Here is a 27,531-nt window from a genome sequence, read left to right on the forward strand (position 1 = left end):
ACCTTGTACACACTTGGGGCGCTAGTAATGATTTGTCTACAAGCCACCCCCGGACCTCCCACTGCAATGTAGCGAACAGCGGGAGAGCATTGCACTAACAGGAATTAGAACCAAGGTTGCCCGACCCCCAAGGCGCAAGCCACAACCCCAAGATATATTTCCTTTCGGTAGAGTTCATAATGGGCTTATTAGGCTAGGGTCGCGTAACAAAAATGGCAAAACAAAAACAGGAGACGCATCTATTAAGTATCGTTTACTTGCAAATACCCCTCAGTCCGCCAAGGCAAAAACAACCAATCATTAGGGTCACGTACGAACATGCTAATTAAGTAGCCGATTGTGCTTTTACTTTGCATTGTTGGAATGTGAATGTTTGGTAAGGGTTCCTTTATCTCATTATTTGCAAGGATAATTTCTGCACTAACAGGCAATAAAGTTAATCGACATATGGGCCAAAAAACATTTGACAAGTAGCATGAGAATAAGTTAAGAACGAAACATCTCAAACAGCTTTTTATTACATTTTCAATAACAGTACATTTTAGTACAGTATCTATCTTGCATCCAGCTCACTGTGGAACACCAATGCTGTGTTTACACAGGCGGACCAATTCTGTTTTTCTTTTTCACCATTTGGTCTTTTGACCAAACAGATCAGCACTTATCAATAATTTGGCAGAAGATCAGAATTGGGCAGCCTGTGTAAACGCCACCCAACAGACTGAAATAAAATACAAAAGGTGAAAAGGGTGCAGAGCTCCATCTTATCAATGGAAGGAGAAAAGGGAATCCATCTCAATTGAATTGCAATTCATTTTTACTTGTGGCCACACACAAATACATCACATTTATTTTACACCACAGAAAAATAAGTGACAAAATGTCCAAACTATTAAAGAAAGTGCTTCTGTACAGTGAAAAAAAAAAAAAAAAAAAAAAGTCTGCCATTCAGATGCTATGATCTAAGACCAAGAAAAAAAAGTATTACATGTTTTAGTACGGGCATAAATCAGGTGTTTTTGTTCCATTGGGTGTGAACGTTTAAAGGTGATATTAATAAAAAAACAAGGCTTTCACAATCATTCTACTTTTTCTAATAAAAAAATTGGCATCATTAGAACTGGTAGCATATATCACATGGAGTCTGCAGTCAATATGAAATCCATTCTTCACTTTCAATTACTCTGGTGCATAGCTTTGCCAGTGTAAGTACATATGCAGAGTGTAGCCAAAATAACTTGAATAAAATTCAAATTATAGTTCAGGTTACTCCTTATGAAAAAGACAGATGACTTGGATCTTTGCATCGTGGAAAGCAATTCTACAGCATGCACACCTAAATTAACCGATGGCAGACAAAACAAAAAATGTAAAATTTCAGATCATTATTTTCAGACATTGATTTGTACATTTCATTCACAGAATAGCAACTGCTGTTTCCAAGCACAGGAAGGGTGTCTGTTAGTCAGGTGGTCTTTCACCAAGTGGACACTTCAAAAATCCCCATCCATGAAACTAAATCCAGCCCCAACAATCACAGAACCCACCCTAAACCCCTATTCCCCACTCCACCCAAATAAGACATACAGAGTTAAGGGGTTAACTGAAATGAAGTTACTCATGAACTCCTTTTGTATTGAAATGAGCAGTCATCACAATTTATAGCATGTGCTTAGTTAACACAGTATTAGTTAAAGCACATTTTATTTTTGTGCAAAAAAGCTGTGATGAAACAAATATAGCTAATATATAAATACATCATTGAAGTTCTTAACGCAGCTCCTGTAATCTGGTCAAGATTTTGCTTTCATGCTTTCTGCATGTTTTATGTTGTCTCATCTTTCTTACATGATTAAATTGGATTAAAATGACAAGCTTCAATTTTAAAAGAAAACATGACAAACGAAAGCAACTGAATAAAACTAAAACCATCAGAGAATAGAAAGTTAAATAATTTGTACAATTATGCTCAAACATTTGCTTTCAAGACATACATTTGCATGGGATGATAGTGTTGTTTTCTCATTCAAGGTAACATAAAAGGGTCCAAGAAGGAATGCACAAGTTTTTGATTTGATACCACAGGAAATCTTCTTTTGAACTAGGTGACAAACAATTGTGCTCTTCTTGTGTAGGAAAGGCATTGGTTTCCCTTAGTTTGTGGTGTCCAAGTCAGTTTAAAACAGTGTTGAAGAAGATGCTGTGAAATGTAACATTCTCAAGTTGTTGTAACGGTCTTCCAGTCAACTTTGGAGTTCAAAATGACATCTGAAGAAGAAAAGTAAGAATGAGTCAGGGTTCACTTATACTGAACAATGAACACACTGTATACAGCTGCTGTTCCATAAGTAGCTAAAAAAGGCTTAGCTTTACAGCAATACAAAAAAGGCAAAGCACCTTCAGGTTTCAATTCCAGATCTTGAGAAAACTGTCCCAGGATCCTGTTGCAACTGCCATGCCATCGTCGGTGACTCCCAGGCAGCTAACACGGTTGTCATGTCCAGCCAACACACCTAAAACAGCACCATAATATTAGTCTAAGGACTGTTCTGGGAATTATGCAATTTAATTTAGCTGACATTATAAATAAGTTAAAATGTGCTTGAAACATAATTTGTTGGGAGTTATTAAAAAAATGTCCAGGACAGGTTGCGTTTGACTAATACGTGTACAATATAAACTTCTAAACATGCTTGGTGTGCGATAGAGTTGTCACGATACAAGCATTTTGACTTCAATACCAATAGCTTCCAGATTTAGTATCACAGCAACAAAAAAACGCATTAGCCAAAGTCACAGGATAGCACTTGATCCAGACAGAAACTCAGCTACTGCTCTGTTCAATTGTTGGGCATGTTTTGAGTTCAATATCATTCAATTAGACATTTTGTATGTACACATTTTTCAGGTACAGCCATGTATGCATTAATTAATGAATCAATGATACAATCAATTTGACTTTGTTTTTACCACTAACTACATAACGGTAATCATTTATTTGAATGGTACATCTCTATTGATAAACTTGGTAAATCAATATGTAGCCTAGGCCTATTCACAATACAGATGAATGCCTTTTCAATAGGAGTGTGTGCATGCATTGAGTTATTGAGCTTGTTTTGGCTGATTTCAGTGGAGTCTATGGGGCTACAGATGAATCTATTTCCCTTCCATTTGAGACTTACAGTGCCTTCAGAAAGTATTCACACTCCTTGACTTTTCCCAAATGTTGTTGTGTTACAGCCTGAATTTAAAATGGATTACATTGAGATTGTGTCACTGGCCTACACACTATACCCCATAATGTCCAAGTGGAATTATATTTCTACACATTTTTACAAATCAATTAAAAAAAGCTGAAATGTCTTTAGTCAAGTATTCAACCCCTTTATTATGGCAAGCCTACATACGTTCAGGAGTAAACATTTGCTTAACAAGTCACATAAGTTGCATGGACTGACTGTGTGCAATAGTGTTTAACATGATTTTTGCATGACTACCTCATCTCTGTACCCCACACATCCTGTTTGCAATAATGCACTAAAGTAAAATTAGTAAATTCGGGGCCTCCCACTCCTCTTTCTATTCTGGTTAGAGACAGTTTGCGCTGTTCTGTGAAGGGAGTAGTACAGAGCGTTGTACAAGATCTTCAGTTTCTTGGCAATTTCTCGCATGGAATAGCCTTCATTTCTCAGAACAAGAATAGACTGACGAGTTTCAGAAGAAAGTTATTTGTTTCTGGACATTTTGAGCCTGTAATCGAACCCACAATTGCTGTTGCTCCAGATACTCAACTAGTATCAAGAAGGCCAGTTTTATTGCTTTTTCAGCTGTGCTAACATAATTGCAAAAGGGTTTTCTAATGATCAATTAGCCTTTTAAAATGATAAACTTGGATTAGCAAACACAACGTGCCATTGGAACACAGGACTGATGGTTGCTGATAATGGGCCTCTGTGCGCCTATGTAGATATTGACATTTACATCATTGAGCAGACGCTCTTATCCAGAGCGACTTACAAATTATTCATAAAAAAAAAAAAAAAAAAGCAGTTTCCAGCTACAATAGCCATTTACAACATTAACAATGTCTACGCTGTATTTCTGATCAATTTGATGTTATTTGAATGGACAAAAAAAATAATTTCTTTCAAAAACAAGGACATTTCTAAGTGACCCAAACTTTTGAACGGTAGTGTATATATATTTTTTTACTTTGTCATTATGGGGTATTGTATATTTTTTCATCCATTTTGAATTCAGGCTGTAACATGTGGAATAAGTCAAGGGTTATGAATACTTTCTGAAGGCACTGTTTTTTTTGTCAATATTCGCATAGAAGTAGAAATCTCTTCTTTGTCTCTAAGACCCTGTAATGACATTCATGAGGCAGTCAGTTCACACAGTTTGGTGAGAGAGACATGAAGGAGAGACCATTAACCCAGTGAATTGTTTTTTTTCCTACCCCTTTTTTCCTATCCAATTGGTAGTTAGTCTTGTCCCATCGCTGCAACTCCTGTACGGACTCGGGAGAGGCAAAGGTCACGAGCCATGCGTCCTCCGAAATATGACCCTGCCAAGCCGCACTCCTTCTTGACACACTGCTCGCTTAACCCGGAAGCTAGCCGCACCAATGTGTCGGAGGAAACACGGTACAACTGGCAACTGAAGTCAGCGTGCATGCACCCGGCCCGCCACAAGTAGTCGCTAGAGCGCGATGGAACAAGGACATCCCGGCCGGCCAAACCCTCCCCTAACCCGGACGACGCTGGGCCAATTGTGCGCTACCTCATGGGTCTCCCGGTCGCGGCCGGCTGCGACACAGCCTGGGATCGAACCTGGGTCTGTAGTGACGCCTCTAATACTGTGATGCAGTGACTTAGACCGCTGCGCCACTCGGGAGGCAACAAAGTGAATATAATAAAGATTTGAAATCAGCATATTTTGCGTTATGGTTTGCATACTAGGGTTGTGAATTGATGTTAGCTTCTTCAGCTGTAAGCTAGCAAGGAAAGTTAAACAACATCCAGCTTTGTAGGATATTAGCTAGCTAGCTAGAGATATCTTCTTGCATTGTAAAGTGTTCTAGCCTGTATGTACATTGTTTAGCGAACAGTAATTAACAGTTTAAACCTTTCTACATGCTGTGTTGCATTATTTAACTGTGTTAACTTCTGTGCAGCATGAGTGGGGAGCTAACATGATACAGCCTCCCAAACAGTGGAGTGGTTCCTCAGGACAGGCTAGCTAGCAATGAGTAAAGCTAGGCATACATTAGACAACAAAAATATTGACATCGTGGGACAACTCATATTATGCAAATTGTCTGGATAATCTTTTCATCCTGTAGTCTGCTATCTGTGTGCTCACATTACACAACTTTGCTCGCATTGAGACTTCTCTAGACCCCGCCCTGTCCTGTGATTTCCATATATGTTGTGGCGCCCGTGGCATCATTACCCCTCCTACGCTGTGGCTGTAGCCTAGAATGAGCTGAGCAACGGAGGACGAGTTGCAAAAGTCCGAAAAATAAAACCGGGACCTAAAATGCGGCTCGGGAGAGCGCAAGACCTATAATCCCACGTCTTTCACCCGCTCACATTATGCGACCTACAACGTCTTGGGTGGAGCCTACAAATGTATGATTTACCTGCGATCCCAACAATTCGGCATAGATGCCAAATCGTTGCAAAATCGCAGTTTAATTCGCGTAATGTATGGCCAGCTTGAGTGGACCAGACAGACAGACTTGATCCTGTCATGCAGTATACGACATCAGAAATTTGACAGAAGAACCCAAAATATAAAAAACGAATTCAGAACTGTTTTTCATGTTATAGTATCGAAAAAGTACCCACGTTTTGGTATACCGTGCAACACTAATGTGCAACGAGACGTCTCTCTGGGGTGTTATTAGTGACTCACCAGCACGGTCAGCCTTCAGTGTGTCCCACACGTTGCAGTTGAAGTCGTCATATCCAGCCAGAAGGAGACGGCCACTCTTGGAGAAAGCAACAGAGGTGATGCCACAAATGATGTTGTCATGAGAGTAGCACATCAGCTCCTGGTCGGCACGAAGATCGAAGAGTCTGCAGGTGGCATCGTCGGAGCCCGTACAAAAGGCATTGCCATTGGGGAAGAACTGTAAAGCACAGATCAGATCACATAGCAATTACTTACTGAGCAAATACGAAAGGGGTATAATATAACTGACTATATTTTACTTCAAATTTGTATCTCAAAAACAATTTTTTTAAATCAAAGAACTGAATTGTATAAATGTAGATTATATTTCATCATGTTTGATCATATTTAATCATTTGAGGACCACATTGGAAATAAGTGTATTTACGCTTTCATGTGTCATCCTCTGGGTTTCTTGTACTTTTAAATACTGTTCTTAAAAATGTACAAATTGTTTTACCCAAAATAAAATCAATCAATCAATCAAGCAATCAATCAATCAATGTAAAATCCCCTAATAGGCAATACATGTGCATAGATGTCTTTAAATATGCCCTTACACATATGGCATTGATGTCAGACTCATGCCCAGTGAAGGTCTGTCTGCACATGCCCTCTCTAACGTCCCAGAGTTTGGCAGAGGCATCACAAGCACCTGACACAAATAGCCTAGTGTCAGGGGCCAATGAGAGGCTCATGACATCACCACTGTGCCCAGCAAACGTGGTTGTCTGCTGGCCAGTCTCTATATCCCAAAGGGCACTGTAAAAACAACATCCGGTTAAAACAAGGCATGAGTTTATATACAAATTCACATTTAATCCATTTTAGGAAAATTAACAATGTTGTAGTATTGGAAATAGACAGAGCAGCATCCTTACAGGACACTGAGTAATTCCTTTACTTACCAGGTGGTGTCTCCAGAGCTTGTAATAATCTGGTTGTCATCAACGAAACGACAGCAGGACAGATAACCTGGAATTGAGAGATTTCATTTGTGTATTACTAAAAAAATATTCAGAAATCCAGAAATGTTCCCACAGTGGTTTTTAAGTAGCAGAAAATGAGAAGGACTTCATAGGAAAACAAATAAAACATGCCACCAAACAGAAAATATAGTCTCTCTACCTGTATGTCCAGCAAGCTCCCGGCTCACACGTACATTCCCCTCACGTGTCTTCAGGTTGTAAATGGAGCAGATGTTGTCCAGACCTCCACATGCCACGTAGTTTCCTGAAGGTGCATATGAGCAGGTCATGACCCAGGAAGAACGCAGAGGAATGGCATGGACCTGCAAGGAGGTGGTGGTTAAAAAACATGAAACCTTTGCACACCTGAAGTAATGATCTCTTATTACAGGTGCGTAGGTGAATAAAAAACTGAAGTAGAATGGTTGAAGGGACTGAATGCAATGCCTATAATTGCAATGGAAATGTTGTAGTGGTTCTCCAAACAGAGCTATGGAAGTTGAGCCACTGAAGTCTGACCTTGTTTGTGGTATAGCTGTCCCAAATGATGAGTTTACCATCTTGGGAAGCACTGACCAAGAGCCTATGAGAAAGAGCCAGAAACATGTCATGGAATAACAGTTCCCCTTTAAGAAATTTAACAAAAACATTAATACAACTGTAACTAGCCTACATTCTATATGGAATAGAATAGCAAACTAAAAGCAATTTATTAAGACTGCTTTGCCTTTTAACTTGGGGCCAAATCCAAGCAATGACAAGAATAGCAACAACACATGCGTAGTCATAATAACACCTACTTCCATTTACCACTTTTCCACTATATCATGTGGAATCATATAATCACCAATTCATGCCAAGGGTCATACAATTATATACCATGCCAACTTTTACATTTGACAACTGGAATCATTCAACTATTTGTCATAGCAAAAACTCCAAAAGGAAGACGTTTTTTTTTGTAGTATAGAACAAATGGAAATTACCCTCCTAGTTTGTGAAAGACACTATACAAATTATACTTGGGTTTACCTGGAATCAGTGCCCCAATGCATGGCATAGATCTTAGCCAAATGACCCCTCAGTGTTCTTCTTGTGCGCATCTGAATACGGCCAACAGGATCAATATTGGCTGTGATCTGCAAAACACAAAAACACAGTTACATAAAGCCATCAATAGCAGATTGCGTTGAATGTTTTGGATATCCCTAGTTAAAGATGCACTATGCAGAAATCACTCCGCCATTTCATGGTTGCTGAAATTGTAATAGTTTGCCTAATTTCAGTTTAATGTGACAAAACAAGCAAGTATCATTGTACCATCTAAACCGCTGTGAAATATACACTGCTCAAAAAAATAAAGGGAACACTAAAATAACACATCCTAGATCTGAATGAATGAAATAATCTTATTAAATACTTTTTTCTTTACATAGTTGAATGTGCTGACAACAAAATCACACAAAAATTATCAATGGAAATCAAATGTATCAACCCATGGAGGTCTGGATTTGGAGTCACCCTCAAAATTAAAGTAGAAAACCACACTACAGGCTGATCCAACTTTGATGTAATGTCCTTAAAACAAGTCAAAATGAGGCTCAGTAGTGTGTGTGGCCTCCACGTGCCTGTATGACCTCCCTACAACGCCTGGGCATGCTCCTGATGAGGTGGCGGATGGTCTCCTGAGGGATCTCCTCCCAGACCTGGACTAAAGCATCCGCCAACTCCTGGACAGTCTGTGGTGCAACGTGGCGTTGGTGGATGGAGCGAGACATGATGTCCCAGATGTGCTCAATTGGATTCAGGTCTGGGGAATGGGCGGTCCATAGCATCAATGCCTTCCTCTTGCAGGAACTGCTGACACACTCCAGCCACATGAGGTCTAGCATTGTCTTGCATTAGGAGGAACCCAGGGCCAACCGCACCAGCATATGGTCTCACAAGGGGTCTGAGGATCTCATCTCGGTACCTAATGGCAGTCAGGCTACCTCTGGCGAGCACATGGAGGGCTGTGCGGCCCCCCAAAGAAATGCCACCCCACACCATGACTGACCCACCGCCAAACCGGTCATGCTGGAGGATGTTGCAGGCAGCAGAACGTTCTCCACGGCGTCTCCAGACTCTGTCACGTCTGTCACGTGCTCAGTGTGAACCTGCTTTCATCTGTGAAGAGCACAGGGCGCCAGTGGCGAATTTGTCAATCTTGGTGTTCTCTGGCAAATGCCAAACGTCCTGCACGGTGTTGGGCTGTAAGCACAACCCCCACCTGTGGACGTCGGGCCCTCATACCACCCTCATGGAGTCTGTTTCTGACCGTTTGAGCAGACACATGCACATTTGTGGCCTGCTGGAGGTCATTTTGCAGGGCTCTGGCAGTGCTCCTCCTTGTACAAAGGCGGAGGTAGCAGTCCTGCTGCTGGGTTGTTGCCCTCCTACGGCCTCCTCCACGTCTCCTGATGTACTGGCCTGTCTCCTGGTAGCGCCTCCATGCTCTGGACACTACGCTGACAGACACAGCAAACCTTCTTGCCACAGCTCGCATTGATGTGCCATCCTGGATGAGCTGCACTACCTGAGCCACTTGTGTGGGTTGTAGACTCCGTCTCATGCTACCACTAGAGTGAAAGCACCGCCAGCATTCAAAAGTGACCAAAACATCAGCCAGGAAGCATAGGACCTGAGAAGTGGTCTGTGGTCACCACCTGCAAAACCAGTCCTTTATTGGGGGTGTCTTGCTAATTGCCTATAATTTCCACCTCTTGTCTATTCCATTTGCACAACAGCATGTGAAATGTATTGTCAATCAGTGTTGCTTCCTAAGTGGACAGTTTGATTTCACAGAAGTGTGATTGACTTGGAGTTACATTGTGTTGTTTAAGTGTTCCCTTTATTTTTTTGAGCAGTGTATTTTCCATAACCAAAAATATTGTATTTTCAGCTGGTGTACAAAACCGAAAGTATAAGATGCAAAAACAAAACTTGAAGCATAGAAATAGCACACATAGAACAGATCTACCACTTCTTAGATTTGCTTTCAATATGAAAGAAACGTTAGTTATTGATCTGTCAATGTGAAATTGGGTGATATAAATTATTTTACCTGTGATAGTGTGGCATCTGCACATGCTTTCCTGGCATCCTGCAAAAGTAGGACAACAAATAACCAACACACAAATTTAACAACCAAACATTTTCAGAAGATCATGTAGCTTTGTTATGACACTGTGTTGAGACTGAGTGCAGCGACAATTCAATTATTTCTGAAAGAAGCAATTTCTGTAGTTTTTAAAGAATTGCTCCTGCCCATTGATGGTAGATGGAGGGATTAACACTCACTCTGATCTGGGTTTTGAGCTGCTCAGCCTCCTGGCGCAACTGGTCCAGTTCACTCATTTTGCCCTGCTAGTAGGTCTGTCTCGCTCCAGCTGCTGGGACAGTTGTTGATCTGAGAGAGGAAGGAAGAAGAGTCTCAGTAATCAGCTTTCCATCCAACCTTTTTATGTGAGTAAAGTACATGTTGGCTAAAAGAAAACGTTACGACAGGCCTGATGGAAACAGCAAATGTCGGTAAACTTTCCAAATATCGACAATACTAAATACGCTACACAAGGTGGGATCTTTTAGTGTCGATAAAATTAATTATGAGAGAAATGACGATGGAAATGCCTTTATGCGCAAATATTTATATAATAACCATCATATTAAAGTAAACTTGGAGTCACGCCCCACTATGGTATGGTCCTCCCACTACGACTCAGGAAATAATGCAGTTTACTAGGCTACAGATGAAATAAGTTATGAACTTCACAAGGTGGTGAAAGTGCACGCGGTGTATGATGCTCCTTTCCAATAAATATTGAGGGTCTTATTCTTGAGACATGATGATCGGTGCTCGGCTGCCTTATGAAAAATAAAAATAAATCTATTTTGTCCATAATAGTCTCATCATGTAGGCTATCCTACCCGCACTGTATTTGCGAGCTGTTGGCTAAAGCGCACGTGCCAAGACCAGAGTGGGCACATTCGCAATATAACGCTTTTTTATTTTTACAAAACCATCAGTAGAGTTGAAAATGAAAATCTGTCTGCAATTTGATTAAAACATAGCTTGTCACTCATACACAGTATGTAACTAACTGATCACATTTGAAATGGCCTAATTTAAACAAAGGCGGCTAGATGTTCTTTTTATGTTACAGAAAACAACACATAAGATACGTGAAATCACCTGTCATTCAAGGATGTGCTGTCTGTCATGATCGAGGTGTTTGGCATATACTTGAATCGAAAGTAGTAGACCTTTCACGTATTTCCTCTATGTGTTACGTACCCTTTCTGTAAAATGATTAAAGAAAACTATTCTCAATCTACACACACTACCCCATAATGACAAAGCAAAAACATTTGTTTGTTTTAGTTTCAGCAAATGTATTAAAAATAAAAACAGAAATACCTTATTTACTTAAGTATCCAGACCCTTTGCTATGAGACTCGAAATTGAGCTCAGGTGCATCCTGTTTCCATTGATCATCCATTTTAATTGGAGTACACCTGTGGTAAATTCAAATGATTGGACATGATTTGGAAAGGCACACACACCTGTCTATATAAAGGTCCCACAATTGACAGTGCATGTCAGAGCAAAAACCAAGCCATGAGGTCGAAGGAATTGTCCGTAGAGCTCCGAGGCAGGATTGTGTCGAGGCACAGACCTGGGGAAGGGTACCAAAAAATTTCTGCAGCATTGAAGGTCCCCAAGAACACAGTGGCCTCCATTCTTAAATAGAAGAAGTTTGGAACCACCAAGACTCTTCCTAGAGCTGGCCGCTCGGCCAAACTGAGCAATCGGGGGAGAAGGGCCTTGGTCAGGGAGGTGACCAAGAACCCGATGGTCACTCTTGACAGAGCTCCAGAGATCTTCTGTGGCGATGGGAGAACCTTCCAGAAGGACAACCATCTCTGCAGCACTCCACCAATCTTTCCTTTATGGCCAGACGGAAGCCACTCCTTAGTAAAAGGCACGACAGCCCGCTTGGAGTTCGCCAAAAGGCACCTAAAGGCACTCTCAGACCATGAGAAACAAGATTCTCTGGTCTGATGAAACCAAGACTGAACTCTTTGGCCTGAATGCCAAGTGTCACGTCTGGAGGAAACCAGGCACCGCTCATCACCTGGCCAATACCATCCCTACAGTGAAGCATGGTGGTGGCAGCATCATGCTGTGGGAATGTTTTTCAGCGGTAGGGACTGGGAGACCATTCAGGATCGAGGGAAAGATGAACGAAGCAAAGTACAAAGAGATCCTTGATGAAAACCTGCTCCAAAGCAAAGAGATCCTTGATGAAAACCTGCTCCAAAGCACTCAGGACCTCAGACTGGGGTGACGGTTTACCTTCCAACAGGACAACGACCCTAAGCACACAGCCAAGACAATGCAGGAGTGGCTTCAGGGCAAGTGTCTGAATGTCCTTGAGTGCCCTAGCCAGAGCCTGGACTTGAACCCGATCGAACATCTCTAGAGAGACCTGAAAATAGCTGTGCAGCAACGATCCCCATACAACCTGACAGAGCTTGAGAGGATTTGCAGAGAAGAATGGGAGAAACTCCCCAAATACAGGTGTGCCAAGCTTGTAGCGTCATACCCATGAAGACTTGAGGCTGTAATCGCTGCCAAAGGTACTTCAACAAAGTACTGAGTAAAGGGTCTGAATACTTATGTAAATGTGATATTTAAGTTGAATTTTTAATACATTTGTAAAAATGTATAACCTGTTTTTGCTTTGTCATTATGGGGTAGTGTGTAGATTGATGAGGGGGAAAAAAACTATTTAATAAATGTTAGAATAAGGCTGTAACATAACAAAATGTGGAAAAGGTCATGGGGTCTGAATACATTCTGAATGCACTGTTTGTAATCCAACATTTTAGTGGATATGTGTGCAACAAAACATTCACCGTTTGCTACTATTTCTGTCAAGTTTACGCATGCAATTTAATGCATGCGTTGGATAAATCCAACGTATGCACCACACAGAACACACTGCAACTGCAACGCAATGCTGCAAGGCAAATGCAGCGTTCCATTGGAAATTAATGTACTTCTGGTGTACCAACACGCAATGATGCTGTTGGTCTGATCGAGGTGCAAATCTTTGGTAAAGAGATAGGCTAATGACACGTTTGCATAGATAGATATTATTGTCCTCTTCAAAGAATTCTCTCAACCATAAAACTGATTTTCGGAACTAGTAACTACTTTCCTTCCACAGGGAAACATTGTGTAGTGATTAAATGAAAACTATTGTGTCAGAGGTAGAAGTAGGCTGTGACGCCGTTGCTTTGGCTAGTGCAGGCCTACACTTCCATAGCCTACAGTCGTGGTCAAAAGTTTTGAGAATGACACCTTAGTGGGTAAGAGCGTTGTGCCAGTAACCGAAAGGTCGCTGGTTCTAATCCCCGAGCCGACTAGGTGAAAAATCTGTCGATGTGCCCTTAAGCAAGGCACTTAACCCTAATTGCTCCTGTAAGTCGCTCTGGATAAGAGCGTCTGCTAAATGACTAAAATGTAAATGTAAATGTGACACAAATACTAATTTTCACAAAGTCTGCTGCCTCAGTTTTGATGATGGCAATTTGCATATACTCCAGAATGTCATGAAGAGTGATCAGATGAATTGCAATTAATTGCAAAGTCCCTCTTTGCCATGAAAATGAACTTAATCCCCAAAAAACATTTCCACTGCATTTCAGCCCTGCCACAAAAGGACCAGCTGCCATCATGTCAGTGATTATCTCATTAACACAGGTGAGAGTGTTGACGAGGACAAGGCTGGAGATCACTCTGTCATGCTGATTGAGTTAGAATAACAGACTGGAAGCTTTAAAAGGAGGGTGGTGCTGGAAATCATTGTTCTTCCTCTGTTAACCATGGTTACCTGCAAGGAAACACATGCCGTCATCATTGCTTTGCACAAAAAGGGCTTCACAGGCAAGGATATTGCTGCTAGTAAGATTGCACCTAAATCAACCATTTATCAGGTCATCAAGAACTTCAAGGAGAGAGGTTCAATTGTTGTGAAGAAGGCGTCAGGGCGCCCAAGAAAGTCCAGCAAGCGCCAGGACCCTCTCCTAAAGTTGATTCAGCTGCGGAATCGGGGCACCACCAGTGCAGAGCTTGCTCAGGAATGGCAGCAGGCAGGTGCGAGTGCATCTGCACGCACAGTGAGGCGAAGACTTTTGGAGGATGGCCTGGTGTCAAGAAGGGCAGCAAAGAAACCACTTCTCTCCAGGAAAAACATCAGGGACAGACTGATATTCTGCAAAAGGTACAGGGATTGGACTGCTGAGGACTGGGGTAAAGTCATTTTCTCTGATGAATCCCCTTTCCGATTGTTTGGGGCATCCGGAAAACACCTTGTCCGGAGAAGACAAGGTGAGCGTTACCATCAGTCCTGTGTCATGCCAACAGTAAAGCATCCTGAGACCATTCATGTGTGGGGTTGCTTCTCAGCCAAGGGAGTGGGCTCACTCACAATTTTGCCTAAGAACACAGCCATGAATAAAGAATGGTACCAACACATCCTCCAAGAGCAACTTCTCCCAACCATCCAAGAACAGTTTGGTGATGACCAATGCCTTTTCCAGCATGACGGAGCACCTTGCCATAAGGCAAAGGTGATAACTAAGTGGCTCGGGGAACAAAACATCAAAATATTGGGTCCATGGCCAGGAAACTCCCCAGATCTTAATCCCATTGAGAACTTGTGGTCGATCCTCAAGAGGCGGGTGGACAAACAAAAACCCACAAATTCTGACAAACTCCAAGCATTGATTATGCAAGAATGGGCTGCCATCAGTCAGGATGTGGCCCAGAAGTTAATTGACAGCATGCCAGGGCAGATTGCAGAGGTCTTGAAAAAGAAGGGTCAACACTGCAAATATTGACTCTTTGCATAAACTTAATGTAATTGTCAATAAAAGCCTCTGACACTCATGGAATGCTTGTAATTATACACTGAAGTAGTGAACTTTGTGAAGACCAATACTTGTGTCATTCTCAAAGCTTTTGACCACGACTGTACATAACAGTACTTCTGTTGGCTTGGCCAGTGCAGCAGGCCCATACTCTAATGTAGGATATTAGTGTGTCTCTCCTGCCCGCACACAACCATGCTACTGACTCACAGTCCCATCTTCTCACCTCAATGTCATTGACATAATCCTGAGACACACTTCATTTAGCCTCTCCTGCCAAATCCTGTTAAGACATGACTGGCCTGATGATCTGAAAAACAGCAGTTATCCTGCTTACCCCAATCCACTGGTTGATGCTCACTGGTTCAGCCAATGGTGCCAAGTGATGAATAAACAATGTATAATCGATACAGGCTGATCTGATCACACTTGTTGGGGCAACCTAAACACATTATATACCCCAAACAGTAGCCTAAAGCATTCATCTTCCGATTAGTCAAATAATACCGAACATGGCCAGAGAAAACAGAGGCCTAGGTCATTTTCAAAACATTAAACATTTTAGTCATTTAGCAAACGCTCTTATCCAGAGCGACTTACATGAGCAATTAGGGTTACGTGCCTTGCTCAAGGGCACAGACAGATTTAGCCTAGTCAGCTCAGGGATTCAAACCAGCAACCTTTCTGTTACTGGCCCAACCGCTTAACCGCTATGCTACCACCCAGCCCAAACAATTAAAGCCGTAGCAGAATAATAGCCTTACACATGTACAATAACAGAAATGCCCAATATGCCAATGATGCCTCCCACCTACCTAATTCATTAGTGGAAATACTTCACCAAGATACAGCCTCCCGAAAAACTGCTAGCAGCACATCAGATCACATAAGTAAATTCTCCTCTATTCAGGATAAAAAATAAAATGTAATTTAGCAGACGCTCTTATTCAAAAACTTTTTTAAATATATTTTTTCATATTATCCAGAGCAACTTACAGGAACAATTAGGGTTAAGTGCCTTGCTCAAGGGCAGAGAGATGTTTTACGTAGTCGGCTCGGGGATTCTAACCAGCGACCTTTCGGTTACTGGCCTTACGCTCTTAACTGCTAGGATAACATTCGATTGTGAAAAAAGCAAGCTGTGAATTACGTGAATGGAGAGATTATCCACACACCAGCATTGTGAAAGGTAAAAGTAATACAGGAAACAGCCTTGACCTCACATTCCCAAAAGATTGGATTAGCCCATTTGGATATGAATGAAACAATAAAAATGAAACATAAGGACTATAATCAAAACCTTTAGTTTTAGCCCCAGTTCTTCCTCCTAGCTAACCCCATCACCTTACCTCACGTATTTCACTCAGTATGGACAAGAGCTTGAGTGCTAGACTGAGGATCTTCTCTAAACGGACCACCTCACACTCAAGGTCCTCTCTGATTGGCTAATCCTCATCTAGCTAGTGAACGCGCATTCATCTTTTAATCTTGCTGATAAAAATGTCACTGTTAAATCCATGACTACTTCCCTCCACATCCGTCCTTAAGACATTGAGGAAAAAATGTAGTGTTGAATTAACCTTATAACATGAGAAAAGTGAGTAACATAAAATCAGGAGGGAGACACTAGGCCTAGACCTATAATTCAGAGTAACACACTAATTACTGTGGCATCAGAATGTGGGACGTAGAATGACAATGTTAATTCTGCACTGGTATTTGTTCAAACACTTAATTCATTTACTTTGATGTTGAGTCTTGGTTTTAAGTTACTTTTAGTAAATTTAGGCACAATTCAGAAGATGCTCAAGCCTAAACATAGGACTCTGTCACAGTTCGTCCTTACACTACCCCAGGGTAACAAAAAACAAAAAACATATTCTGCAATGTGGGTGAACTAGATGCTCTCGGAGTCTGTCCATAATCCCTTACTGTAAGAAGTTCCTCTGCCCCTCATTTCTCCAAGCGCCTGATCGGCATCAGCTGACTGCATGATAAACAGGGAGTTGTGGCAAATAGCCTGGAGGTGTGGCTTACTGACTGCTCTGCTCTCAGGTCTCTTGAGGGCAGTCTGAGTCTGCTGCTCACCATAAATGTTTTCATTCACCTTTCAGAGCAGGATATCTCCCAGTAGTTTTCAGGATTCTTTTTGTTTTTACCTTGATACACTTTCCTAGCAGCAGTTCATATTTCAGATGTTTCAGCACTATCCATTAAGTTTTTTAACTATGGCGCGCGATACGGTTTGGTTTTCCAAAATGCCGGCGTCTTGAAGCTAAAATTGGGATCATGTACAGTGGGGAAAAAAAGTATTTAGTCAGCCACCAATTGTGCAAGTTCTCCCACTTAAAAAGATGAGAGAGGCCTGTAATTTTCATCATAGGTACACGTCAACTATGACAGACAAAATGAGAAAAAAAAATCCAGTTAATCACATTGTAGGATTTTTAATGAATTTATTTGCAAATTATGGTGGAAAATAAGTATTTGGTCAATAACAAAAGTTTCTCAATACTTTGTTATATACCCTTTGTTGGCAATGACACAGGTCAAACGTTTTCTGTAACTCTTCACAAGGTTTTCACACACTGTTGCTGGTATTTTGGCCCATTCTTTCATGCAGATCTCCTCTAGAGCAGTGATGTTTTGGGGCTGTCGCTGGGCAACACGGACTTTCAACTCCCTCCAAAGATTTTCTATGGGGTTGAGATCTGGAGACTGGCTAGGCCACTCCAGGACCTTGAAATGCTTCTTACGAAGCCACTCCTTCGTTGCCCGGGCGGTGTATTTGGGATCATTGTCATGCTGAAAGACCCAGCCACGTTTCATCTTCAATGCCCTTGCTGATGGAAGGAGGTTTTCACTCAAAATCTCACAAAACATGGCCCCATTCATTCTTTCCTTTACACGGATCAGTCGTCCTGGTCCCTTTGCAGAAAAACAGCCCCAAAGCATGATGTTTCCACCCCCATGCTTCACAGTAGGTATGGTGTTCTTTGGATGGAACTCAGCATTCTTTGTCCTCCAAACACGACGAGTTGAGTTTTTTTAACCAAAAAGTTATATTTTGGTTTCATCTGACCATATGACATTCTCCCAATCCTCTTCTGGATCATCCAAATGCACTCTAGCAAACTTCAGACGGGCCTGGACATGTACTGGCTTAAGCAGGGGGACACGTCTCCCACTACAGGATTTGAGTCCCTGGCGGCGTAGTGTGTTACTGATGGTAGGCTTTGTTACTTTGGTCCCAGCTCTCTGCCGGTCATTCACTAGGTCCCCCCGTGTGGTTCTGGGATTTTTGCTCACCGTTCTTGTGATCATTTTGACCCCAAGGGGTGAGATCTTGCGCGGAGCCCCAGATCGAGGGAGATTATCAGTGGTCTTGTATGTCTTCCATTTCCTAATAATTGCTCCCACAGTTGATTTATTCAAACCAAGCTGCTTACCTATTGCAGATTCAGTCTTCCCAGCCTGGTGCAGGTCTACAATTTTGTTTCTGGTGTCCTTTGACAGCTCTTTGGTCTTGGCCATAGTGGAGTTTGGAGTGTGACTGTTTGAGGTTGTGGACAGGTGTCTTTTATACTGATAACAAGTTCAAACAGGTGCCATTAATACAGGTAACGAGTGGAGGACAGAGGAGCCTCTTAAAGAAGAAGTTACAGGTCTGTGAGAGCCAGAAATCTTGCTTGTTTGTAGGTGACCAAATACTTATTTTCCACCATAATTTGCAAATAAATTCATTAAAAATCCTACAATGTGATTTTCTGGATTTTTTTTTCTCATTTTGTCTGTCATAGTTGACGTGTACCTATGATGAAAATTACAGGCCTCTCTCATCTTTTTAAGTGGGAGAACTTGCACAATTGGTGGCTGACTAAATACTTTTTTCCCCCACTGTATACTCTGCTAATGACTAGGGCTGTTGCGGTGACTGTATTACCGCCACACCGGCAGTCATGAGTCATGACCGCAGTAAAATTCGAAGTGACCGTTGAGTCACGGTAATCTCCTCTCATGCACTCTGGACATGTGTTAGTAGTACCCAACTCCCTAACTCCCTGGTAGTCAGGGCTCTATTGCCCCTCTAACCACTCTGACAATGCAAATGCAATAGAAAAATGACATCACTTATCATCAAAACAGTATGTGCTTTTAAAACTCACCTCACTGATCAATTTGAAGAAAAAAATGGTCGTTGTGGATGTCGTTTCACAGCCTAACACAAATAAATGGACAGTGCTCTCTAAGGTGATGATTCATTCAACATACCCATATTAGAGCTTCTGCATACATATATACATACATACATACATATATATACTGTGGCAGATCAGGGGGATGGGTCAATGACGTTTACACAGATCACACACGGACAGAGTATGATTAGCTCGGTTTCAAGGGTGTTTATTAATAAAATAATCCCCCAAAAAAGGTTAGGTCTCCCCCATGAGATCCTCTTCAGGATACCGTCTCCAACTACACGGAAGTTACCTTACTTCTCCCATGTGCTGCCCTTCTGGCAGCTTTATGGGCCTTGCACAGCTGGTGAGCAATCCGCCCTTAATTACTCACCAGCTCCCAATCAGCCCCAATTAGTCCTGTCCGGGAAGCCCGTCGAGACCTGGCACGTCCAGCAGATGGAGCCACCGCCTCGTGATGTATACTCCATCTGTTACCAGGCCTCGACGAGTCTCTCCCTGGTGGCTGACACATATATACAGTGGCTTGCGAAAGTATTCACCCGCCCTTGTCATTTTTCCTATATTCTTGCCTTATAACCTGGAATTAAAATTGATTTTTGGGGGGTTTGTATCATTTGATTTAGACAACATGCCTACCATTTTGAAGAAGCAAAATATTTTGTGTGAAACAAACAAGAAATAAGACAAAAAAAACAGAAAAAACTTGAGTGTGCATAACTATTCACCCCCCCAAAGTCAATACTTTGTAGAGCCACCTTTTGCTGCAATTACAGCTGCAAGTCTCTTGGGGTATGTCTCTATAAGCTTGGCACATCTAGCCACTGGGATTTTTGCCCATTCTTCAAGGCAAAACTGCTCCAGCTCCTTCAAGTTGGATGGGTTCCGCTGGTGTACAGCAATCTTTAAGTCATACCACAGGTTCTCAATTGGATTGCGGTCTGGGCTTTGACTAGGCCATTCCAAGACATTTAAATGTTTCCCCTTAACCATTCGGGTGTTGCTTTAGCAGTATGCTTAGGGTCATTGTCCTGCTCGAAGGTGAACCTCCGTCCCAGTCGCAAATCTCTGGAAGACTGAAACAGGTTTCCCCCAAGAATTTGCTTATATTTAGTGCCATCCATCATTCCTTCAATTCTGACCAGTTACCCAGTCCCTGCCGATGAAAAACATCCCCACAACATGATGCTGCCACCACCATGCTTCACTGTGGGGATGGTGTTCTCGGGGTAATGAGAGGTGTTGGGTTTGCGCCAGACATAGTGTTTTCCTTGATGGCCAAAAAGCTCAATTTTAGTCTCATCTGACCAGAGTACCTTCTTCCATATGTTTGGGGAGTATCCCACATGCCTTTTGGCGAACACCAAACGTGTTTGCTTATTTTTTCCTTTAAGAAATTGCTTTTTTCTGGCCACTCTTCCGTAAAGCCCAGCTCTGTGGAGTGTACGTCTTAAAGTGGTCCTATGGACAGATACCCTAGTCTCCGCTGTGGAGCTTTGCAGCTCCTTCAGGGTTATCTTTGGTCTCTTTGTTGCCCCTCTGATTAATACCCTCCTTGCCTGGTCCGTGTTTTGGTGGGCGGCCCTCTCTTGGCAGGTTTGTTGTGGTGTCATATTCTTTCAATTTTTTAATAATGGATGTAATGGTGCTCCGTGGGATGTTCACATTTTCTGATCTTTTTTTATAACCCAACCCTGATCTGTCCTTCTCCACAACTTTGTCCCTGACCTGTTTGGAGAGCTCCTCAGTCTTCATGGTGCCGCTTGCTTGGTGGTGCCCCTTGCTTACTGGTGTTGCAGACTCTGGGGCCTTTCATAACAGGTATATATATACACTGAGATCATGTGACAGATCATGTGACGCTTAGATCACACACAGGTGTACTTCATTTAAATAATTGTGTGACTTCTGAAGGTAATTGGTTGCACAATATCTTATTTAGCAAAGGGGGTGAATACATATGCACGCACCACTTTTCCGTTATTTATTTTTTATACTTTTTTGAAACAAGTTGTTTCATTTCACTTCACCAATTTGGACTATTTTGTGTATGTCCATTATATGAAATCCAAATAAAAATCCATTTAAATTACAGGTTGTAATGCAACAAAATAGGAAAAACGCTAAGGGGAATGAATACTTTTGCAAGGCACTGTGTGTGTGTGTGTGTGTGTGTGTGTGTGTTTCTCCCAAGCCTGGGAGAAAAAAATAATGATTGTGCCGTTATACAATACATAGCCTACTGCATATTACACATGGCAAAAAAACATTTAATATATATGTCTAGCATAAATTAAACCAATTCAGAGTTAGCCTACAATTAGTGCATTTGTATTTGATTTTGAATAGCCTGGTAATAGGGCATTTTTTATATTTTCATAATTAATAGTCTGATATTACCTTTAGGTACAGAATATCGAATATCTCACCACCGTGCATTTCCATCTCCTCCCTTCTCTCCTTTATTCCTTTCTCGAGCGTGCAGAGAGAGGGGCTAGCAACAGTTTAATTAAATATGTTTCATTGTGAAAACGTGTTAAAACAGATTTCACATGGTGTCCCTAATTAAGCACTGTGTAGCCGCAGGAACAGGGTTGGAGAACCCATGGTACACAGAGTTTGGGAGAAATATCACCTGTGCTGCGGAGAGATCCTGCTTGCTCATCAAACAGTGGTTGATGTGTGGAATGAAATAACCAGAATAGCCTACCCAACATGAGTGAAAAACGAACCAGCGGAATGTGGCCTTCATTCGCTATTCGAGTACATACGGATGACATATCTTTTTTCTCCTGCCCATTTGATAATGGGCCATTCTAGTAATATTAGTAAAGATTAAATAGAGAATAGTCTGATGGGTGAAAATATGATCACTTGATGAGAGAACAGCGTGTGCAGCCTGAGGCAAGGAACAGAGCGCAAGCTTTTTTTGCAACTTTCTCAAATGCATCATGCAGCCCATTTATCTTTTGATATTCAAGGAATCCTAAATGTTTATTATTCACAACTGAAGTTGTCAAATTACTCTAAATCTAGCGTATAGGACCTGTTTCAAATTATCACTTTTACGCTCAGCATAGCCACTTCATATGCACACTCGCTCCTGAATGGAAAAAATATCCTTTCTAATTTATTCAGCTAATTTCAATTATATTAGTCTTACAATAAAATAAAATAATGTCATGGGACTTAAGAATATCTTGTCTGCTAAATAAACAGGCCTATAGCCTATGGCATGGCGCACTGCCAGATAAGCTGTAGGCCAACTCATATTCTGTTCTTCTGAAATACATTTTCTTCATATCATGTTTCTTAAGACCTGCCTAAAATAATTTATTTTGATGGTGTAAATTCAACTGATTCATTAGACTTTTTTTAAATGTAGACGTTTCAAAGGTGCGCATTAGCGGCTTGCTAAACGTGTTTATGCGAACGAACGGTAAATTACCGTGAGACCGGCAGTCTTTTGCATGACAATAACTGGCTGATAAAATTTCATGACCACCACAGCCCTAACAATGACCATACAAAAAAAGGTGTAATGGAGAGCAATGCACAATATGGCAAAGTTAGCAAAACAAGGAATTTGTGGTAAATGCATGGGGGCCAGCCATCTTTATGTACCGCCAATATTGCATAGTAAAACACTAAAAGAGCACAAAAGTAGGCCTGAGTGTTGTAGAAAGCTTGATGCTATTATATCAGTGCAACAAATGTCATATGGCTAAAGCTGGATCATAGAAAAGACCATAACCAGCACTATCACTGACCAAGCCTGTAATGCTAAAAGCTCAAATCCACAGACAGTAAATACTTAATCCTATCTATGCCCACTAACAGGAAAACAGCTGGCAAAAGCTCACACCAGAGTCAGAAATCTGTTTTCCACTCTGAAAAAAAGCATGTATGATTAGTCTCTTCGACAACATACTTACAACAAGTAGCCTTAAAGACATCGGATACTTTTTTTTTTTTTTACTCCCTAGTTTGAACGTTTTCTGGAAGCTGTGCGGCGCCATTTATCCAACGTGGGCCAGCCCCCTAGCAACTCGAGTTCTAGCCAATGAGCTCCAGCCCCTCACCATTTGAGTGACAGCTAGCAAGATGCACACACAGCAGAGCAATGACATGGTGCACATATCTGCAGGTGTGATGTAGTATGGGTCCCCTGTAGCTCAGTTGGTAGAGCATGGTGCTTGCAACGCCAGGGTTGTGGGTTCGTTTCCCACGGGGGGCCAGTATGAAAATGTATGCACTCACTAACTGTAAGTCGCTCTGGATAAGAGCGTCTGCTAAATGACAAATGTAAATGTATGCAATTTTCCGGGGACAACTTTTGGCTCGTGAGCGCTACTTTCAGAACTACTGGCTAAAAAGTATACAAAAGTACAGGAGAATAATAATAATAATAATATGCCATTTAGCAGACGCTTTTATCCAAAGCGACTTACAGTTATGCGTGCATACATTTTTGTGTATGGGTGGTCCCGGGGATCGAACCCACTACCTTGGCGTTACAAGCGCCGTGCTCTACCAGCTGAGCTACAGAGGACCACAAATCTCTCATTCTCTCACTGCCACAAGATTGTTACCAATGTGGTCCTTTTATCAAAATGGACTAATGCTTAAACCAATAAACATCTCGGGATGAGAGGGTGGGTGGGGGTTTAATTAATAGTTTGTCATACAATTAACGTAATTGTGTGTACCACAGTCAAAACAACACCCTGCAGTACAATGCAGACCATTCATGCACATTCACAAGAGGCCAGGCCATCAGTCGCAACTGATGGGTGGGCGTATACCGTGAATGTCTAGCAACCCAAAGGTTGTGAGTTCGAATCTCATCAGGGACAACTTTAGCATTTTATCAACTTTTCAACTACATACTACTTTTTAGCTACTTTACAACTACTTACCATGTTAGCTAACCCTTCCCCTAACCTTAACCCTTTTAGCTAACCCTTCCCCTAGTCCTTTTAGCTATCACTTCCCCTAACCTAACTTCTAAACACCTAGCCTAGCTAACATTAGCCACCTAGCTAGAATTCCTAATATACAGTACGTTTTGCAAATTCGTAACATATAGCACATTTCGTAAATTCGTAACATATCGCATTTTCAGAAATTCGTAACATATTGTACATTTTGCAAATTCGTAGCATATAACATTAATTGTAATTTGTAACGTATCATATGAATGGGTGAGGGACATCCACAAATGTATACATACCATACGAAACATAACATTTCATATTAAATGGAGTATCTCGGGTTTACGTACAGAATTAAACAAAATGTTTGAGACCAGGTTGGATATTAAGCTTGGAACACTCCTGTCCTGATGTAACTTGACTGCAGAGGGAAACATTGTTGTGCTCAAATATAGTGGTACAAATAATTTGCTTGCATTCCATGAGCACTATTTGCATCCAATTTGAATGTCACCTGCAAATAAACTGATGAATCACTCTCCGTTGGTATTCAGATGAGGCGATCATATTTGTTTGAACAATTCATGCTCATTGTAGATACAAATGCAAGAACTCCCCCGCTCATCTCTTCCAGATGTCTTATGACATTTGCATAGAATAACTAATTGCTGGATTGGAAGTTGATGTAAAATAAGTTAGGGTAGCTTCCACTACCAAAACAGTTACACTGACCACCTCTGAAGCCTCAACCGATAGCATGCTAACTAATGTCTTACATCGATGGAAACGTATGAGACTGAGGCAGCAAACGCCATCTTGTTCGCTGCCGCTTTTTATAGGCCTAGCTACTAGGGTTGAAGAATCGAAGCAAACTAGCAATTTAGATAGATTTACTTTCATGCTATGTCACATGTGAAAATAATGTGCAATCCCAATATTTAATACAACATGCTAAAAGGCCCCTAGGTGTTGTTAGATCTCAATTTCCATTATCAGAATGTATGTCTGAACGATTTTTCACCAAATAACTCTCAATAGCAGTGACCTCATTACTACTAGACAGCAGCCCAACTTCACTCTCCGACAAGGGACGTCGGGGATTATCAGAAAGGGGGAGCAGACAATCACAAACAGAAAACACCCACCCAAATGGAATATAACACATTGATCCAGCATTCCTATCGTAACGCTCCCGTGCTAGACGTGTGCTAAATTACTCCAGCAACTAGCTAAGGAGTTAGCTTGCTAGTGTTGGCGAGAAAAATCCAATTACCTACTTAACTAGAAGTAGCCATGTCGTTAAAGCCAGCAGTAGCCATTTAATTTGATGTACACCACACGAGCCAACAAAAACAATTGTGCTACCGTTAAGGTGGGGGATATTTAATTGACACACATTGTTTATTTGCCAGATAGCAGTTAGCTAACGTTTGTGCTTTTTAACAGCAATCCTGTTAACGTTAGTTAGCAAACTAGCTACTAGTGTTTAACAGACATTAACTATCTAACTGAATTTATAACTACGTTAGCTATCTGGGCAGTGGGTTGGCAAATGCAATGTCAAACAAGTAGTCATACTTGACTACCAAAACGGCATATCTAACAATGCCTCAACTTATTTTTACACATCCCATTCTGGGGCCCAATAAATTGCTAGCTAGCCTAGCCTGGCTAATTGACAAGTCAGATAACTAACCAAATTAACTAGCTTGTTAGTTATCGCTTGCATTTTAGGCCACAGTCGTCCATCTCAAAGATGTTAGCTACCCACCTAACAAGTCCGCTTTTAATAAACAAGTTAAATATGGTTGTTTCGAAATGCAGTTTAAATTAAAGGGATATTGAGGCACGGTTAATATTTTTACGGAAAAAATTAAGCTAGCAGGACAACATTGCTGTAACTAACTAGTTAACGCCTCGGTCTACCTCGGCTAGTTAGTTACCTAACTAAATTAGCTAACTAACGTTAGTTGGTTAATGACTTGTCCAAGAAAGTGTTGGCTGTCCGCTCCTCATGAATTGGACAGGTTATCAGGCTGGGAAATATAGCTATGCAGTTACCGTAGCTACATTTACAATACATATGAGTATTTCAATATACACGCTGAAATATAGCCAGCCGAGTTTGTTATCTAGTTAGCACTTGTCTGCAGCAGCTAAAGTAGGCTATGCTAACTTTAGCCAACGTTACCCCACCCCAGGCAGTAACGTTAGCTAGCTAATCTAAGGTTACCAAATTGGCCAACAATTACACTATAATTGTTATGTTTTCCAAATGTGCGACATTGCACCGTGACCGTCCTACCTTTTTCTCAGTTGGCGTTGGCTTGTTTATTTAGCATTGACTGGAAAAGGTAACGGTGTAGTTATCCCTCCAATCCACGCATCAACGAACAGCTAACTTGCAAAGTAGCTAGCTTTCAGAGGAGCAACCCTTCCCGAACGTACCCAGGCTGGCCAGTAAGCCTTTTCAACAACCTGGACCAACCGGGGGGGAAAAATCACACCACTCCCTGCTGATGACGGGACACAGATCCCTGCTGCAAAGTGCAAGTAGGCCTACTGACAAGCTCAATAATCGATTTTCACTACTGTCTTTCCCCGTCGATGTATATTTCATTTAGAAGCCACTTCCCCTTTGGCCGCCCTAAAATCTTTCTCGGTACTGCTCACTCACTTCTTCACCCGGCCATCAAACGGCGAGATGGGCGCGGTAACCCTGCAATAAACTATGGGAAACCCCACACTCTGCAGCAACGCTCGCATTATCACAAAATGAGATTGGGCATTCGTTTAGAAAAAATACAATATAGGCCAATAATCAGTGCAAAATATCAAATTAATTGTCCAATAAATGAATAATTAATCTTGGTATATTATGGGTTTACAGTACTTCATAAAATGTATATTCTCTACAATAGCTATAATATGACTCTCAGAGGAAAGCCTCATTGTTTGACTCATTAATATAAGGATTAAATTGGCAGCATCAGTTTGGGTGTCTGTCCCAAGAGCCCACTACAGTTCTGTGTGTGTGTATGTCTGTCTGCCTGTCTGTCTGTCTGCATGTGTGCCCCAATGAATCTGTGAAGAATTGCAAAGAGTTTTTGGGTAACTATGAACAAATCTCCTACCCATATTTGTTTTGCATGGTGTTCGTGTATCTTCTGTGTACTTTTGCATGAGTATGTATGTTTGTGTGTGTGTCAGAGGAGGCTGGTGGGGGAGCTATAGGAGGACATGCTCATTGTAATAGAATTATAGAATAGAATTATTGGAACAGAGTCAAACATCTGGTTTCCATATGTTTGTTGTGTTTGATGCCGTTCCATTTATTAGATTCCAGCCATTACAATGAGCCCGTCCTCCTATAACTCCTCCCACCAGCCCCCACTGGTGTGTGTGTGGTCTGTCTGTCTGTCTGTCTATTGGTCTGTGTGTGTGTAAGCGCACTCTAATGAATCTGTGAGAATTGCAACAATGTTT

The 27,531-nt window shown here is 41.5% G+C and overlaps 1 protein-coding gene across 1 annotated transcript; it reads right to left on the reverse strand.

Moving 5' to 3' along the window:
* Positions 1 to 498: 498 nt before the first annotated feature.
* Positions 499 to 26,766, reverse strand: LOC311138240 (guanine nucleotide-binding protein G(I)/G(S)/G(T) subunit beta-1-like). The gene is made up of 11 exons (XM_084172916.1): positions 26,351 to 26,766; positions 10,272 to 10,380; positions 10,036 to 10,074; positions 7,965 to 8,071; positions 7,452 to 7,515; positions 7,093 to 7,255; positions 6,873 to 6,939; positions 6,525 to 6,726; positions 5,926 to 6,142; positions 2,398 to 2,513; positions 499 to 2,268 (listed from the first exon to the last, which is right to left on the reverse strand). The coding sequence occupies exons 2-10, from the start codon at positions 10,326 to 10,328 to the stop codon at positions 2,407 to 2,409; spliced, it is 1,023 nt and encodes a 340-aa protein (XP_084029042.1). The 5' UTR covers positions 10,329 to 10,380; positions 26,351 to 26,766; the 3' UTR covers positions 499 to 2,268; positions 2,398 to 2,406.
* Between the last annotated feature and the right edge of the window lie 765 nt (positions 26,767 to 27,531).

The sequence above is a fragment of the Coregonus lavaretus genome (assembly GCF_964263955.1).
Source record: "Coregonus lavaretus genome assembly, chromosome: 12".
Classification (NCBI taxonomy): domain Eukaryota; kingdom Metazoa; phylum Chordata; class Actinopteri; order Salmoniformes; family Salmonidae; genus Coregonus; species Coregonus lavaretus.